Source organism: Chionomys nivalis, chromosome 15 (assembly GCF_950005125.1).
Source record: "Chionomys nivalis chromosome 15, mChiNiv1.1, whole genome shotgun sequence".
Taxonomy (NCBI): Eukaryota; Metazoa; Chordata; class Mammalia; order Rodentia; family Cricetidae; genus Chionomys; species Chionomys nivalis.
Window position 1 is genome coordinate 27202772 of NC_080100.1, and position 17286 is coordinate 27220057.

Genomic DNA, 17286 nt, shown 5'->3' on the forward strand with positions numbered 1-17286 from the left:
TATCTACAGGCTCCTCTACTAAGTCTGAACAAGAATGGCCCTGCTAACAGTCAGGTACCAATGGAGGAGGGGGATCACCAAGGCCGAGCCTCTTCACTGAACTGTTTGCTCCTAAGAGATTCAGGGAGAAAGAGAGCACCTGCCTTCAGTTGTATACCTACTGCTGACCCCAACTGGTCCCAATGGATAGTCCCAAACCAGTGGTCACACAGATGGCCATGGTTAAAGTAAATGGATCATGAAGTAAAAGTCAGGAATCTGGAATGGGGGGGAGCGGGCAATGAGGGGATAAATAAGGATGAAAGCAATAAAAGGAGAGTGAGGATAAAGTCATCTGAATGCATTAATACATGTGTGACAATTTTAAACAAATAACTTCTCTGTGTGTACACCTAAATCTTTTCATATGATTTTGTCAAGAGAGTGCATTAATTTTATCCTTATTCAGGTCTTTGGTGCATAATTCAATAGTGAGTAAGTAACTATTAAGAACACTGAACAAAGCTACAAACAAAATTCAACTTCTCTATACACTGGTTCTCAAACATGAATTCCCAGAAGACCCAGATGGAGAGCATCTACATATGCAGACTGCTGCTGCCTCCAGCTCCCCCAGTTTCTAATTCCGTACTGAATTAGTAGGGGCTGAGATCTAAGAGTCACTGGTCACGCTGACACTATGAATACAGAGACTTAAAAAACTAATACCCTAAGGGGGAAAAACAGTTTATAATTGAGCAAGAAAGAGAAATAGTTACAAGACAAAATAATGGGTGCTTACGAGAAAGACACTCAATGTGTTGCAGGTTCTGGGGAGGGGACATTCTTGTCCTGTGGAGGGATTGGAAGTGATCAAATGGGCCAAAATGTGAAGGACTAACATAATACATTTTGGTGGTAATTATGAGTGAGATGGGGTAAAAATGAAGGGGAGAATCTGGTGAGCACACAGTAAGCGCAAAGGCTACCAGAAGGAGGATGGTCCTAAGAGGAGAGAGCCCAGTAGACATCCAGTGTTGAGCTGCCTGTACTTCCGTGTGCAGGCCTGTGGCTCTCCAGGAGTGGTAGAGCCCTCCAAAGCAGGGTGACCTTCTGGGAGGCTGTTCTAGTCACAGAATGTTTGGCAGTGTCTCTGGCCTCTACCTACTAGATGCCAGTCGTACTAACAGTCAAAAATGTCTTCAGACACTGTCAAATGTCCCCAAGAGTCTGTTGAAAACAGTCAGTATTGAAGTTAGGAGGGGCTTTTCACAGGCCACATGGTATACAAGGTGACTCTTTCTAAAGCAATTTAAAAATATTACTTGTTATATTAAAATAAGAAAACAGCACTGACAGGGAAGCATGCTTAGTTCACATTTAATGAAAAAGCAAATGCATGGGGATTATTAGACATTTCCCAGTCACTCTAGCTTGCATCCAGGTTCTCCTCGCTCCTACCTGCTGCCGTCTGCAGCTCTCTCAAGCTGGCTTTGCAGCAGGTATAGTTCAGCAGATGGACAGAAAACCACGTAGCACCAACAAGAGACAGTAGGAGCTCAGACGCTCATGGTTTTACCTTGGGCACTTTAAAGATTACAGTGGGATTTCAGAACTTGGAAAGGGGTAGCTCTACCGGGACGGAGCTACTCTGAAGCTTCATAGAGTAGAGAACCCCTCCCACCCAACAATGTGACTGAAAAGATTAGCCGTTCTTCTAAGGAAAATGGGTTTTATAAACTCCAAGCCTGAGATTTGGGAAATGGAATTATTCATTTTGCAAATAACCAACTAACATAATAAATTAATTAAAGCAAGCAGCAAATATTTTCACAGACCAGTGAGCTATTGCTAAAGGATACAGTACAATTCAAGTACTGCGTTGGTTAAATGTCACCGCGTTGCCACACTGGGACTTTCAGGGTTGAGTTGTGTTAGCTAATTCAAATATTCAACCTGAACGTGTATTTTAACGTCCCAAAACCCCAATTATCAGACATCATTCTACTTGACAGCTGGACTTTATGTTCAGCTCGGATTACTTCTGAGAGTTACACATACTATTTTTGAACACAAAGTAAGAACAATACTTCTGTGGGGGCAGAGTGAATAAAGAAAGGCACTGAAAAATCCTCCTAGGACATAAATTCGCTTCCTAAGAGCTGCTCCCTTCCAAGGATGAGCCAAAAGCCAGCAGAACGGCAATGGTACCTCAAGCATTGTGACAGATGCCAAAAGGCCTGAGCTGTTCGTTCTCTGGGTTGCTAATCTATTCTGTGCCCCTGTCAATGAGCAGGCTCGTAATAAAAGGTAAGGTGGAGGCCTAAAGAGCAGAGGAGAATGCAGTGGGAGTCCCCAACTCAAAGAAACTCTCTGTGTGCGTCCCGTTCACATCCTTGGCATGACGTCAGTGGCCTGGTGCAGACTTAAGCAACCCCACCTGTAGAGAATGCCATCTGCATTACAGAATGATAAGCATCACCTACGACAAATCCCCAGCGCACCAGCCTTAAACTGTGCACCCACTCCCATTTTCTCAATCCACAGAAACCTGGCATATTTCTACTTGGGGTTGGTGAGTAGAAGGCCCAGGCAGGAGACCCCAGTGGATACCATTAGCCCACCAAGGTCACCTGTAATTTGGCGATGGTCTTTCATCTACATGCCAGTTTCTGTTGGGTGGCTCTCTCCTGCTACCACCCTCTAAGGATAAAGTAGAATAACGCTCTGGAGGATTGCGTTTCCTTCATGCTGTCCAGACCCTTATCAATTGCCCTGTCTCTGAACTCTTCTCGAGGACACCATGCAAGGGTGTGCTCTCTGTTTACAGGCAGGACCCTGCCCGATCCACTAAAGCTCTGCAATTATAATGCGCCTCCACCTGCATTTCTTCCATTATCTCATCTGAAACCGAATGAGAGAGATCCCAAAGACCAAAAGGGTCATTTCCCTCCTTTGTCATAAATACAGTGAGTTCCTTCCAGAAGACAAAGAATTGGGCTCAAACTGTTGCCGATATTTGACACAGAGCTAAACTTGTAGCAAAAGAAGATGTTGAGAAAGTACAAAGTGAGTTTACCTGCATTGATGAGGTCAGCATCGGCTTCGTGCTGTAGTGGGTATGGACCCTGTCAAACACAGCACACCGTCAGTGAGTGACCGAGTCACACTTCCCCCAGGCACACACAGAAACTGTTTAAATACCTTCCCTGAAGATCTAGAACATTGACATCCAAAGACGTGAGGTAAACTTTTCCAAAAATAATCCCTGGTTTTCACAACTCTTTCTCATATTGATTATGACTGGGCAGGTGAGAAATATTCCTAACATTACCAATCTGCTTTCAGAAAAGTAATTCCTTGGTGCCTGCTATGTAGGTATCAAGTATGCTCAGTCTTTTGGCATTGTACCATAACAATGGTGTCTACAAACTTCATGCAAGAATCACACAATCAAGGTGTGTGTGTGTGTGCGTGCTCGCATGCACATGTGTGTGTGCATGGGTGTGCACATTTCTAATACTTTTTCTTTGCCTTTATTTCATTAATATTTGTTGGGTTTTGTTTTGTTCTTCACCTGTTTTTTTTCTAAAGAGAGAGAGAGAAAGGTGGTGTGGAATTGGAAGAGTAGGGAAGTGAAGAGGATCTTGGAGGAGATGGGGAGGGAGATCAGAATATGTTGTATGAAAGCCCCCATCCCTAACCCAGAAGCTATTTCCAATTGACAAATTTTCACAAAGGAAGAATTAGTTTTGCTCCAGTTGAGTCTAACTGCATATACAAACAGCACTCAAGCAAAGGCCCCATTCCCAGCAATAGATGACCAATGAAAAACAAACTCAGTGGTATTTTTGGAGTGTTCTCATCTCAAAAGGTTTTTTTTAAAAATGTTACAGGTCTTTGGCTTATATATTACGGTTTCTGATTGTGTGTTTTCATGAGATCTCTCTGTGTGAGAGAGTATGTGTGTGTCTACATCTGTATGTTTCTTGTGCTTCTTCCTTGACTTTTTTTCTGTTTGTCCTCTTCTGGTTTGGGTTTTTGTTTGTTTATTTGTTTGTTTTTAGTTGCCTGTTTGTTTTCTAATGAGAAAAAGAGAGGGGGTGGATTTGTGTAAGTGGGAAGGGAGGGAGGATCCAGGAAGCCTTGCGGGAAGGGAAATCATGATCTGAATATATTGTGTAAAAACGTATTTTTCAATAAAAATTAGCATCATTTTTAAAGTGTATTTGTATGGAAATATATATATTTCAATAATAAAAAGAAAACAATAACAAAATAACCTCCTGTTTTAAGTTTGTGATCTTTCTTGTGTCAAATCAATAACAATTTTGGTCCACACAGAGCCAGGGGCCCCAGTTAAACCTACCTGCAACCCTTTCTGGTAGGAGAGTGAATGTCACCTACCCTTGTGTTATTTGGCTACAAAGACTTGGAACAGCAGTTCTTTTGTCTTGGTATATAACACTTTAGGTCTGAGTCTTGTATTTTAACTTTACCTCTTTCTGTACCTACACATGGATATCCTTATATTCCCTTTGCTCAGTTCTCAGTAGGATATTTAAAAACTATAATTGTGTATGTGAGAATGCACGCACATATAAACATGCGTACATATGTGAATGTTTTGGTGGAAATCAAAATGAGGACTTCACATGCCACGTACATGTTTTCTACTACATGTGAGGTACATCCTTGAGTTAATTTTGTATTCATTTTTATAAAGTAACTCTAGTGAAATGAATGGAGCCCAGCACATTTACCTAATGACATATACTAACAGAAAAGGGAAGGGGGGAAGAAAAGATGTAAGAGTTAAGAATGAGTAAATACTGGCTATGCATTTTTAATATACTCCCAGACAAAGAACTGAAAACTATTCTATAAATAAACTGAATTAACACCTAATGTTTTATGTCTCTGCCCATTTCCCTTTCAATGTCCAATGTGGATAATTCACATAAACTAACTTCCTCTGTCCTCAGATTGAAGAAGCTGATCATTCTAGACAACCTCGAAGGTTCCTCTAAAGTACAAGTCTTTGACTTCAACAGGAATCTGCCTCTATCCAGACACACTGTTTTGTGTGTCTCTGAAAATAGCCAGGAGACAGCTCAGCCAATCACCATCTTGTGGAATAGTCCTTTACACTGTATGAATACATGTCGCTGTGATTGGTTTAATAAACAAGCTGACTGGCCAATAGTTGAACAGAATAAGGTTAGGCTGGAGAGTCAGACTCAGAACACTGGGAGGAAGAAGGGTGGAGTCAGAGGAAACACCAGCAGATGCAGAGAGAGAAGCAAGATGGACATGACATACTGAGAAAAGGTACTATGCCACATGTCAAAGTGTAGGTAAAAATATGGTTTAATTGAAAAGGTAAGACTTAGCTGGTAACAAACCTGGGCTATTGGCCAAGTATTTATAATTAATATAAGTCTCAGTGTGTTTATTTAGGAGCTGTTGGTAAGACAGAAACTTATTCCTACACATATGTGTATCTGTGGCTATTACATATGTTATCCATACATATATTACATGTATGTATAAAATGTATAAAATTTTATCACAGTAACAGTAGAAGTCTACTGAGAGATGATAAAACACTGGAAAATTATATTGGGTAAATTACAAATATCATTTGCTATAGTTCATAGTTAAAGAAAAGTTTGTCATCTTACCAAACCCAAGACTCCATTTTCACTTTGAAGGTGAACAGTCATATTTGGACTGATGAAGTTGCTGGCCAGAAGAGGTATCCCTATACCCAAATTAGCTGGAAGAAAGACGTTAAGGCATGGCAAAGCAAAAGCAGAGGTGGTGCTGTAAGTCTTGGCACATATAAATCTGAACAAGAGTCTTGTTGAGATAGAAATGGTTAGGGATATAATAACTGAACATATCCTCTGGGCAGTCATTGATAATCCTCCTAAAGGAAAATGTCTAGTTAGTCCTCGTCTTCTCAATAACATTAATACACTTTATCACAAAGATCAAGGGAGTGTCTTCAAAGGATAACCAAAGTCATTTTAACAGTAGTGTAAGCCATGCATTAGTAAGAAGTGTGATGATGCACTCCTTCAATCCCAGCACTCAGGAGACAGAGACAGATGGTTCTCTGTGAGTCTGAGGCCAGCCTGGTCTACATAGTGACTTCCAGGACAAGCAAGGCTATTTAGAAAGACCCTGTCTCAAAGAAAAAAGTAAACAAATTAAAAAATACTTTAGTAAGACATATACCAGGAAACAAATGGCTATTCACCATTAGTGCTGACTAAGGCAGGTAATAGAGAAAGACCATGAAGATGAATGAGATGAGTGACAGACACCTGTCACTGGCAATACATCAGCAGTGAATGAAGAGCAGCACCCAGGAGTCGTCATCATGTGGAACAAGCATGACAGTCTCTGCTTATACATCAATGGGGAGTCAGGTGAGAAAGCCTGGGAGATGATACCCATTCAGTCCAGGCTGAACCCCCTCCCTTGCCAACACAGAAGATGGAGGCCAACATGATACTCTCTTCTCCCATGGCAAGTTGAAAAAAAAAAAATCAAGAAATAAAGAGGAACAGAGATGAAAATAAAGGAGGAATGGCAAACCCTCTCAGGCAAGAGACAGCAGGGAAGAGAAACTCTTAGGATGGACATTTTCTCTTTTGGTCTGCCCCAGGTCTGTAAGTACAGCTTCACTGGAGTCAAACTCCATATTTCTCTTACTATACACCATGTGCATCATAGTTCAATATCTAATACACTGAAAATTATCAAAATTGTGAACACGTACTGAAAATAAGCAAAATGGTAAATAATCTCATTGTTATTTAAATGCATTCAAACTTCAGGCACTGACTCTACCAAATTATGTCCACTCTGGTATTTTTTTTGCCAAAGATAAAAGGGGGGAGGTACAGAATTTCAATCATTCACTGACTACCTTTATAAACTATCAGACCAAAGAGCTCATTCATTCAATCTTCTTCAAAGGAAGCAGAAACTTGCTGAGGAGTGGGGTTTTATGTTTCACTGAGTAACCAAATGTCAGAATACCAAGACAATAAGTAACACTGGTTACAAAAGGGATTCTAAGATTCAGATCCCATCTGCAGTAACACATAGCTCCATCTCAAACTTCAAGCTAAATGTCACACTGTAGAAAAAATGGACGTGCAGTCTACAGTTACTGTGTATTTTAGTTGCCATCAAAGAAGGCAAATAGATCACAAACATTGACTTCCCATATCTTGCTACCCCTGGATTACATATCCCATTCTGTAAAGTCTGACTACTTTTAAAGTTAAAATGAACTAGGTGGTTTTTAAACATAAAGCAAAGAAAGCCAGCCTACGAACCACAATCCCGGAGAACTTAGCCAACAATGCAGACACTAAGAGAGACTTACATCAATATAATCTACATGGGAAGTAGAAAGTAGAAAAAGACAAGATCTCCTGAGCAAATTGGGAGCATGGGGACCTTGGGGGAGGGTTGAAGGGGGAAGGGAAGAGGCAGGGAGGGGAGCAGAGAAAAATGTAGAGCTCAATAAATATCAATGAAAAAAAGTTAAAGTGAACTAAACAAGAATCATTACTCACAGGCCTAATAGCCTGCTGATGATGGAGAATCAAAGACTGCATATTTGGTGGCGCTCAGACTGACAAAGGATACCATACATGCCGTCCTCAAACTCAAGAGCCGCTCTCTTGATGATCCGTTCCCTGACATCGTCTCCGTGTTTACCAGATTTGCCTTTTCCATCGCCTTCCTTTCGGAGTGATAAACGCTTCAAAGTAAGTAGAAACAAATTATTCACGTTTAAGATCTGCTTTCAAATTTCTCGTTGCTTCAACATAAAAACTGGCAGGAAAAAAAATAGCACTTGTTCCCAGTAGGAGGCAAGTCTACAATATAATGAAGCATCTTTTAAAAAGAATGCATGAGTAATATTTCATGACAGAGACCATTCTTTAGGAAGCAAATAAAGCAGGTCAGTTAGATTTGTTTGAAGGGGAAGGCAGACCAGCTTGCACTGTGAAACAAACAATCCCCTTGTCATTGCCATTCTGACTGCTGCACTCTTCTACCTACGACTTGACAGCTGAATTCTCCTCAGGTGTTAACAAACCGAGCCTGAATAAAAGAAAAGACATAGGCCCTGGGCATCTGTTTCCTGAGACGGCCAGAATGTGCTTACCAGGTGATCCTGAGGCCAATTGCCGATTTCCACCTACAGAGTCTAGACAGGCTTTGCTATGTGTATGTCACAGGAATACTGGAAACAGTCAGAGAACTGTTTCCATGACTAAATCTCCTTAAACACACTAATACGAAAATCCAAAAAAAAAAAAACTCAGAAACTGTTTTAAGCCAGGCGGTGGTGGCGCACGCCTTTAATCCCAGCACTCGGGAGGCAGAGGCAGGCGGATCTCTGGGAGTTCGAGGCCAGCCTGGTCTACAAGAGCTAGTTCCACGACAGGAACCAAAAAAGCTACAGAGAAACCCTGTCCTGAAAATCCAAAAAAAAAAAAAACAAAAAAAAACAAAAAACTCAGAAACACACTAATAGATTGGTATGTTTGTAAATCTCCCATCCTAGCTCTCAGGGCATCTGATAGCAGCCTGGGGTTGCATACTGCATTTTGCTCTGATTCCCAACATCCACTGCTATATATCTATTGTGGTGCTAATCCCTAGAACTTTTTGAATCTTGGCATCAACTGAGACCTCGCAGTTCAGTCATTGTGGAGAAGACCCAGTGCTCCTAGTTCCCAACCCCTGGATACTTTCGTGACACATCTGCCCATAGCTCAAGGCTAATTAAAAACTAACTCTTTCTTTATTTCATAAAAGTACAGAACTATTTCAGGATGGATATTTCTAAGCAAGCATTAAGACTTCAGAGTGGCAAAGCCACCCAAGACCTGATTAGTCACCTCTACCCTCGAAGATAGCTATCCAAAATCAGGAATCATAAATAGTAACCATTACAAAATCCTGGCAGATATGACAGCCTAGAAAATCACAAGATGTGGAGATACTGTTACGCTGGGCAGAAGTATAGTAGTTTCCTTCCCGATGGACACACCAGAGGCTCCTACTTAGGAGTAACACTGGTAACCAGATTCAAATAGACTGGCAAAAAATGCTCTGTAAAGTACCTCAATTCTTTTCTCATATTTTTCTCCCTTTATAAGGCGGTGTACGTAAATCTTCGGAATGTGGATATCCTCTGGGGCGAATGATCCAATGTCTACAATTTCTTCAACCTAGAGAAAAACAGAAAAAAAAATGTTAAGACACTCATAGCTTAGAATGAACATGTGTATGTTTTTAAAAGTAAAGCATATAAAAATTCATATCTCACTTGTGAATATGGTATAAATAATACGCAAGTGTATCTATAAAAGAGCATGCACTGTATACCATACCTTTTAAACACACACTGAGAAGAACCCAAAATCGACACATCTGAATGCAATATTCAAGACATAAAGTGACGGATCTTAGCCTTTTCCAAAAGAGGTCTGGTTACAAATTCATCAGATTTACCAGGGCAGCTGCTTGGACTTTCATTAACTGCAGCTCAGCAATGCAAAGTTCAAAAGCACACTCCTTAAAATTAGGGAGAAATTTATCACGTCAAAGACAAAAATCTGTGACAACATCTGTGTGGTCAATAGAAGAGATTTTTAAATATAGATGTGGACGCCCGTCAAAGCCATTTTTAATTATTCCTGTTGTTCAGAATCGTGACAGAGATGTAATCATTTAAATAATTTCCCTCAAAGATGGATAATTGATTTTAATATGGAAATTTCAAGAAGGACTTATTAAGTAATAACTAGAAATAGCAAAATTAATTCAAATCAGAGTCATTCACAGGCATTTTGATATAATATAAAATGTCCCCAAGTTAATCTGCTATTTTTGGATTCTTTTTTTTCCTGAGACATAAATGAACTAAAAATGACAAAGAGTCAAGGAAAACTAATCTTAACATTGAGTTCTGGTTAAAGCTAATTTTGGCTAAAGAATTAGCTTTCTCATGACACATGCACAATGAGCTTACTGGATTTTTACTTGCCAGGGCTTGATGTTTCCCATACTTTATACGAAAAGATTGGAGGCATCCTCGGGTCGCTTAGGGGAGGTTAACTTTTCTGAACTATGGCCCCTTCATCTGTGCATTCTGCTCTCTGACCACAGTGAAGCAAGCAGGCTGTTCCATTATCCAGCCCCCAGGACTACTATCTAGCTCCCACCAGAGGTCCCAAAGGCATGTCTGATCATGAAAGAGTAATTCAAAGCCATTAGCCCAAAATAATCCTTTTCTCTTCATGAGGTAATTACCAAATCTTTTATTATAGTGACAGGACTCCCAAACGATGCCTAAAGCAAATATTTATTTGCTTAAATGAGCTGATGTTTTTAAACAAGCAGAGTTATTCCGAATCTGCCATCTAAAACATTAAAGAGACTACCCAGAAGCCTGTGGAGTTCCGACCTCACTATGGCATTCTGTCATCCTATATCTCTCCAGGTTCCTGTCACAGAGGAGGAACACGGATTACAGGAGATGTTCGGTTGCTACACAATGCCCCCAGACAAGACCAGAACACTAGGTGAGAACTTACCTTTTTGATATATATATATATATATATAGATAGATAGATAGATAGATAGATAGATAGATAGATAGATAGAGAGAGAGAGACCTGCAGAAATGACAGCGCTAGGGAAGAATCATGTGGCATCCAAGTTGAGTTAGAGTTTGGAGATGAACTTGGGAACAAGCAAGGACAGAGGACTGGGGGTAGGGTGTCCTTCTATAGGGGATGACAAGAGGCCTTCTTGCCCTATACTCTTGTCTTCCCCACCACACCCATGGTATCATTCATAATTATCATTTATAATCTCCCCCCCTCTCCTCTCCTCCTTTCCTCTTCTCTCCTCTCTGTGTATGTGGTGTATGTACATGTTTGTGAGGGAGTGAGCATGCATGAGTGCAAGTTACCATGCACATATATGCATTTGTATGTGCAGGCCAGAAACTGCCAATGATGTCATTCTCAGTCTCCTCCCTTGTTTGTTTGTTTGTTTGTTTGTTGGACAAGATTCTTCACTGAACCTATAACTCATGACTTTGGCTAGGCTGACTGGCCCACAAGCTCCAGGGACCCAGGGTACACAAATGTGTGCTCCCACGATTGACATTTTTATGTGGTTCCTGGGGATCCAAACTCCGGCCCTCGTGGTATACAGAAGGCGCTTGACTAACTTAGCTTTTCCCAGTCCCCGCCCCCGAACTTTTTCTACAATGTGGGGATCAAGCTAAAGGGAGCCGGAAGCAGTTCTGAGCAGTTAGGCATTGTTCCTATGTCTGAACCAGGTTGCAACTTTGAGTCTCTACAGCTCATTCATAACTTTACCTTGTTTTCTATTTGAGCCTTCAATGAAATTCTTGACTTCAAAAATGTGTTTCTACTCTACTTATCCTCTGTATACATGAAGGCTTATTATTCAAGAAAATATCAATCACAGAATTCATTATAAAGTCAGAAACAACATCAATGTTCAACAGTAGGGAATTGGTAAAAACAAATACCATGGGTCTTAACACAGTAAACAGAAATTATTTGTTTCCTTGGTAATATTGAATAGCATTTCATAATTTAATGTTTCATAAAAAGAGAAGATTTTTTACAAGCAAATATATATGCTTCAATGCAACTACACCATTTTCCTTTTTTCTTTCTTGATAAACATATTAATTACAAAAATGGTAGATATTTAGACACTGGCATATTGTACTAATCAATCCAGGGTAATTTAACATTTTCTTTCAGCACAACTATATTTAGATGTAGGAAAAGCAGAAGCACAGTGAAATGCTAATACATCCTCTCTCTGGGTAGCTGTGCAAGTTATTTCTGTGGGAGGGGGCTGCTTGCAGAAGCCAGAGGCCAGCCTTGGGTGCCATTCCTTAGGCATTTCCCACCTCCTTTTTTGAAACAGAGTCTCACTGACCTCTGTGTGACCAGGTAGCTAAGCTAGCTGGTCAACAAGTTCCAGTAATCTGCTTGTCTTTGCCTCCCAAGGTTGGAATTACAAACATTCAACTGGGCAGGTGGGCTGGGTTGGGTAGGGGGTGATGTTTAAATAGGCTTGTGGAAACTGAGCTTGATCCTAGGTCCTCAGGATTACAAGCAAGCACTTTCCTGACTAACTTGTATCTCAGCTTTGTGAAAGGTATTTTTGTTTCCCTTTTAAGGGGAGAAGCCTAAAAAAAAGTTGGAATTTGGGTACATTGCCCAGGGCCTCACAAATGCTATGCACACATTCTGCCACCGAATTCCACTCCCAGATCCTCACAAATGTTATGGACTACAAAGCTGGAAGAGACACTAAATAGACAGTTACCCAAACCAGGAAATATAAGAAATGAGGCTGGTGAGAGAGTTCACAGACACATGGTAATACGAAATAGTAAAGGTATAAAAATCAATTACAACACCAGGAAATAAATACAGGAGCCTTTTCCCTGTTATCTTGATAAGCGAGCTTCTTGTGGATTCTCTCCCATACCTAACCTGACTGCAGTCAGTCTGGCCTTCAGATCTCTTGCTGGAATTACACTATCAGCTTCCTAATGTGTCTGCCTAACTTACTCTTCAGCAAGATCAAGAAAAATGATGAAGAAAAGGAAAAGAGAGAGTTGTCCTTACTTAAACTGGAAATCTCAAGAGTAAACAATAACTATTGACTCTTCTGGTTCCACCAATTAGTTTCTTCTAAACTTATGAAATCAAGACAAAGTTTCATGACTAAGGGCAATTATAACTTTCACAACAAACACAACAAACGTGCCCTAGTTTTAGCATTTTAAAAAGCAGCCATTCAGTTCAACATGATCAGTTCCACACTGTGTAGTGCTAATTTCCGTATTGTAGGAAATGCATGTGTGGTTCTTGTAACAGCCATCCCAACACACCTCTGTGCTGAACACTTCTATACAAACAAAGCTTCCTCAGAGTTGGTAGCAAATATTTAAAGTACAAACCCAAAGGAGAAAATCTGTTTTCAAACAATCTATGAGGGGTTCAATGACAACAAAACAGCAGAGGCAGAAAATATCTGTATGGTGTCTGTGCGCAGGGCTGAAGATGGTTCCAGTTTTGCATGATCTTGAGACACACCAAGAAAGAACCAGCGGGGTGATTTAAAAGCCCAATGTGATCAAGTTATAACACAGGCAAGAAAGGAAACCTGACAACAAAGAAGGAAACGAGCTCCCACGGAGCCCTCAGTAAAGATGGCAAAGGCAAAGGCATCCCCTGGCAGTATCAGGGCAAAATCAAAGGACTGGGGGAAGACGGCAAATGTAAGCATCCTTGGACAAGCTCAAGATAGAAGAACAGTAGCTAAGAACAACCCAACCTTCTCCCTGGCACTATGAATAGTTCTTACACAGCACCATCTGGTACAGCTTACAATCCAGACACTTGACGTTTCTCTAATTAGTACCTGTCTTTGTTCAGTCGTTAGCAGGGAAATCGAGGCTAGAAAATGATAATCATTATTGATTTGAACTTTGTTTTTTAAAGGTTTATTCTCTTTGCCTTGCGCTGTCCCTACTTTATAAGCGTAGCCCTTTAAGTGGGAGCTCCATAGATTTAGTGGGGAAATGTGAGTCAGGTACACTCACCATAGACCAAGAAGTCCTAAGCATGGATAAGATTCAGCAAGGGAGGAAACAGTCGGGACACTTGCTCTGATGGGAAGAGAGATGACGAACAACTCCAAATAGCAGAATGCTGGAGAGAGATGGCTCAGCAGTCAGAAGGGCTGGGGGCTCCCTCATGGCAACTCGTGACTCCAGTTCTAGAGGATCTGATGCCTTTTCTGGCCTCCACACGCACATGGGGCACAGACATACATATATGCAAAATAACCGTATGCATAAAAATAAACCGTTTTTTAAACATTTTAAAAATAAAAGTGGCTGTGGTGGCACCCACCTTTATTCTCAGCACTCAGGATGCAGCAGCAGGTGGCTCTCTGAGTTCAAGTTCAATCTGATTTACATAGCCAGTTCTAAATAACTCAATCTACTAAAACTATAGCTTATAGCCTAATCAGTAGGACCTATTACCCCCAAAAGGTAAGAACATAAACATGAAAAACCCCCAATAGCTCTTCTTTGCAATTTGGAATAATTGGTTTTTAATGCAAAAATAGTTTATAAGCATTATTTTTTATCTTCATCACCTCTACTAACAAGTTCAAACAGTCTAGCTTGGCCTATTCTGCTATTCAGTTTATAAGTTGACTGACAACAAAAAAATGCCAGTCTGCACTAAATGTATGATTTTATAATTAATTATATGCTTTCATACTTTGTAAACTACATTCCCGAATTTCCAACTTTTACTTGCCATTTCATTTTCTAAATAAAAACTTCATTAAGTCTTTAAGAGATCCAGACAAATAATTAAATGGAGTCCATCTAACCAAAAAATAAAATATTTCTAACATTTTTATTCAAAACACTAGTTGCTAATAGTAAGAAGAAATTACACCATTATCACACACTCCAGGAAAGTCAGGCAGACAAGGCATAATTAATAGAGCGAAATCAAGAACAGTTCTCAGTGAGGAGAGTTGAGAAAACAGGCAGATTAAAACCCGGGGGATTTCACAGCCACAGACTCGTGATGTTGACAAATAAAACTTGGAAGGTAAACGCCAAACCTCTCCAAGGTTATTCTGTAAGACGTTCCCTTCCCACTGGGGCTGTTAATCATCCGTGGAGCTTTTTATAATCCAAGAACAAAACGGAATGCACCAACTACACAGTGGAATGGGGTTAAGTGCTGACATTTCCAGAACACAGTTAATGTTGCTAAATCTAACAGAGAGTGTGACTTGCATTCAGTTTGTGAATGAGTCAATAATCCCTGAATTTCACACCACTTAGCAGGCTCAGGAAAGCAGAGCTTCCATCATCCCCTCCTCTCCTAAATGTTCTCCGCTCATTTCTATGGAGCGGCAAGGGCAGCTCTGCTCATTTCTGCTCGAAAATTAAAATGTTGTATTTGGTTTTCCCCATGAGTGTGAGGTAGCAACAAAATACAAAAGTCAGCAAATCTCAGAACAAAATGCCCCTTTTCTTCCCCAGAGGTTGGTTTCAAGAAACCGTATCATTGCGCCCCAGAGAAATAGAAACACACTCATCACATTCTCCTCTGTGACTTGAGCATTAGGACCAAGCTGTCTATCTCTTCGTATAAACAGAAGATCCATCCATCCAATGAGCTTTCCCAGCATTCATTGTTTAGTGCCAGGTTTTTACAATAAGCAATCACAGCACATAGGTATCAGTGGGGAAAGCAAGGTCCACTCAGGGTCTACTTGATACGTGCACCTCATCCCTGAAAGTTGAAGGATAGTGAAGTTAAATCATGATCTTTTGAAAAGAGAATTTAGATTATAATATATAACTACAACATTCCTCCCTGTCCTTTCTTCCCTCTCATTTCCCCACTAAAGAAAAGTAGACGTGGCTGGTTGATACAGGTAAATCCGATGTGGTGAGACCCACTCATAACCCCAGCACTTGAGAACCTGAGATAGAAGGACTGACAGAGGTGGTGGCCCTCCGAGCTACACTGTGTATCCCAGGCTAGCCTGAGAACCAAGCAACTAACAAACAACAAAAGTAAATGGTATCAATTGTAAGAGAAAACTTTGTCAGCACGGTCCTTATGCTATGCATTTTAATGACTTCTATGATGAGAAAAAAAGACAATAGACTGCTACAAAGGGAATACAGATGTAGGGTTAGATTCTTGCCTCAAGACCATCTAAGACTGTGTTCTTATGTAAACCACTGAAGGTCAATCTCTAAAATGCAGACGTCAAAGTGTAAACGATGCCTAACAATCTTTCCACCTCTCTCTCCCATGTTGTACGTTTGCCTTATTTCCAGAATATTCTGTAAACAAGTCCAGAGAGGGCACACATTATTGGACAGTGTCTTTTTAATTACTCTGGGTCACTGGCATGCTGGATCAGTCTGTTCCCTATCACTGAGCACATGCTGCTAAATGTGACACATGATTTTAATTCCGTGTCACACAGTCTATCCCCCTCCCACTCTCAGTACTTGGCTCACCAATTTTCTCCCGACTAACAAGGCTGTTGCGCTCACAAGGGCAGACTATGTGCCACCAATCCATAGTAGCCCTTTACATAGCCCATTAACTAACATTAAAGTCCTCTAAAAAAAGATACACTATCTCTTCCGGCCCGTTAAACAGCACACCTGAAAGTAAATGATCCCAGAGAAGTCAGAGAAAGCTGGTCACAGTAACAAGGGAATTTCAGAACAGCTGGGAGCGTGTTATTACGTCACAGTGCAGGACCCGGCAATGGCCTCAACTATAAAGCCGACAGAAAGAATCACTGATAAAAACATTTTTCCTTCCTTACACCAAGGCATGATAATGATGTCAACCAAGCAGAATGGACATAGCATTTCTAAGCTTGGAAAAAAAGTGCTTATATTGCAAAATATCTGCCTCAGAGACTCAAATATCACTTAATGAACGTCTATTATATGCCACGCATCATGCCACATACCAGCAATACAGAGCCACATTATGACAAGGTCATAGGAGATTCCCAAGACGTTCATGGCAAAGACAAACAGGCAGGTAATCATAGCATACAGCAGCAAGGATTGCTACGACAGGGGAGAGTTCCACAGACAGGACAGAAAGGGTGCCATGAAAAGAACAGAGAAGACGTTCTAGGCAGCGAAGGCACGGGGTCCAAAAGAGTTGGAAGCTTTCGGTGAAACGTGGGAAGGTGCTATTTGAGAAAGATTTCAGGATCAGGATATGTAGGAACGGGATGGGGTCAGAAGAAAAGGTTCAGAATGTTTAATTATATGCAATAATGAACCTAATTTTGGAAAGAGTGTTAGAAGTGACAACTGATCACTTGAACAACAAAAAAAGTAATTTCCTTTATTCTTGAAAAAATTCACAAGTTCACCTCAGCTAATGCCACTAGAGCATTACTGTGGATTCTCTCTAGGAAGAAAAATTAAAATTGTGGCAATTAACGTCCCTTACTCTTATCAATTTTTGGCTATATAGCTGGATTCTTCTAGAGGACTAGTAACAGGCCACTGGTATATTTGAACATATTCTAATTTTAGTAGGTTGCCATGTGCAGCACGCTCAAACTACAAGAGTGGTGTACACAAATGGGCTTAGAAGACACAACCACCAGCACTAG

At 40.6% G+C, this 17286-nt stretch overlaps 1 protein-coding gene across 1 annotated transcript in view; it reads right to left on the reverse strand.

Annotated features, from left to right (window-relative positions):
• Oxct1 (3-oxoacid CoA-transferase 1) overlaps window positions 1–17286 on the reverse strand; it is a 111916-nt gene that overhangs the window by 48260 nt on the left and 46370 nt on the right. The window contains exons 8-11 of the mRNA XM_057789948.1: window positions 9141–9248; window positions 7651–7765; window positions 5664–5758; window positions 3059–3107 (exon numbers count right to left, since the gene is read on the reverse strand). Coding sequence (XP_057645931.1) covers window positions 3059–3107; window positions 5664–5758; window positions 7651–7765; window positions 9141–9248 — 367 coding nt within the window. The remainder of the gene's footprint in view (window positions 1–3058; window positions 3108–5663; window positions 5759–7650; window positions 7766–9140; window positions 9249–17286) is intronic.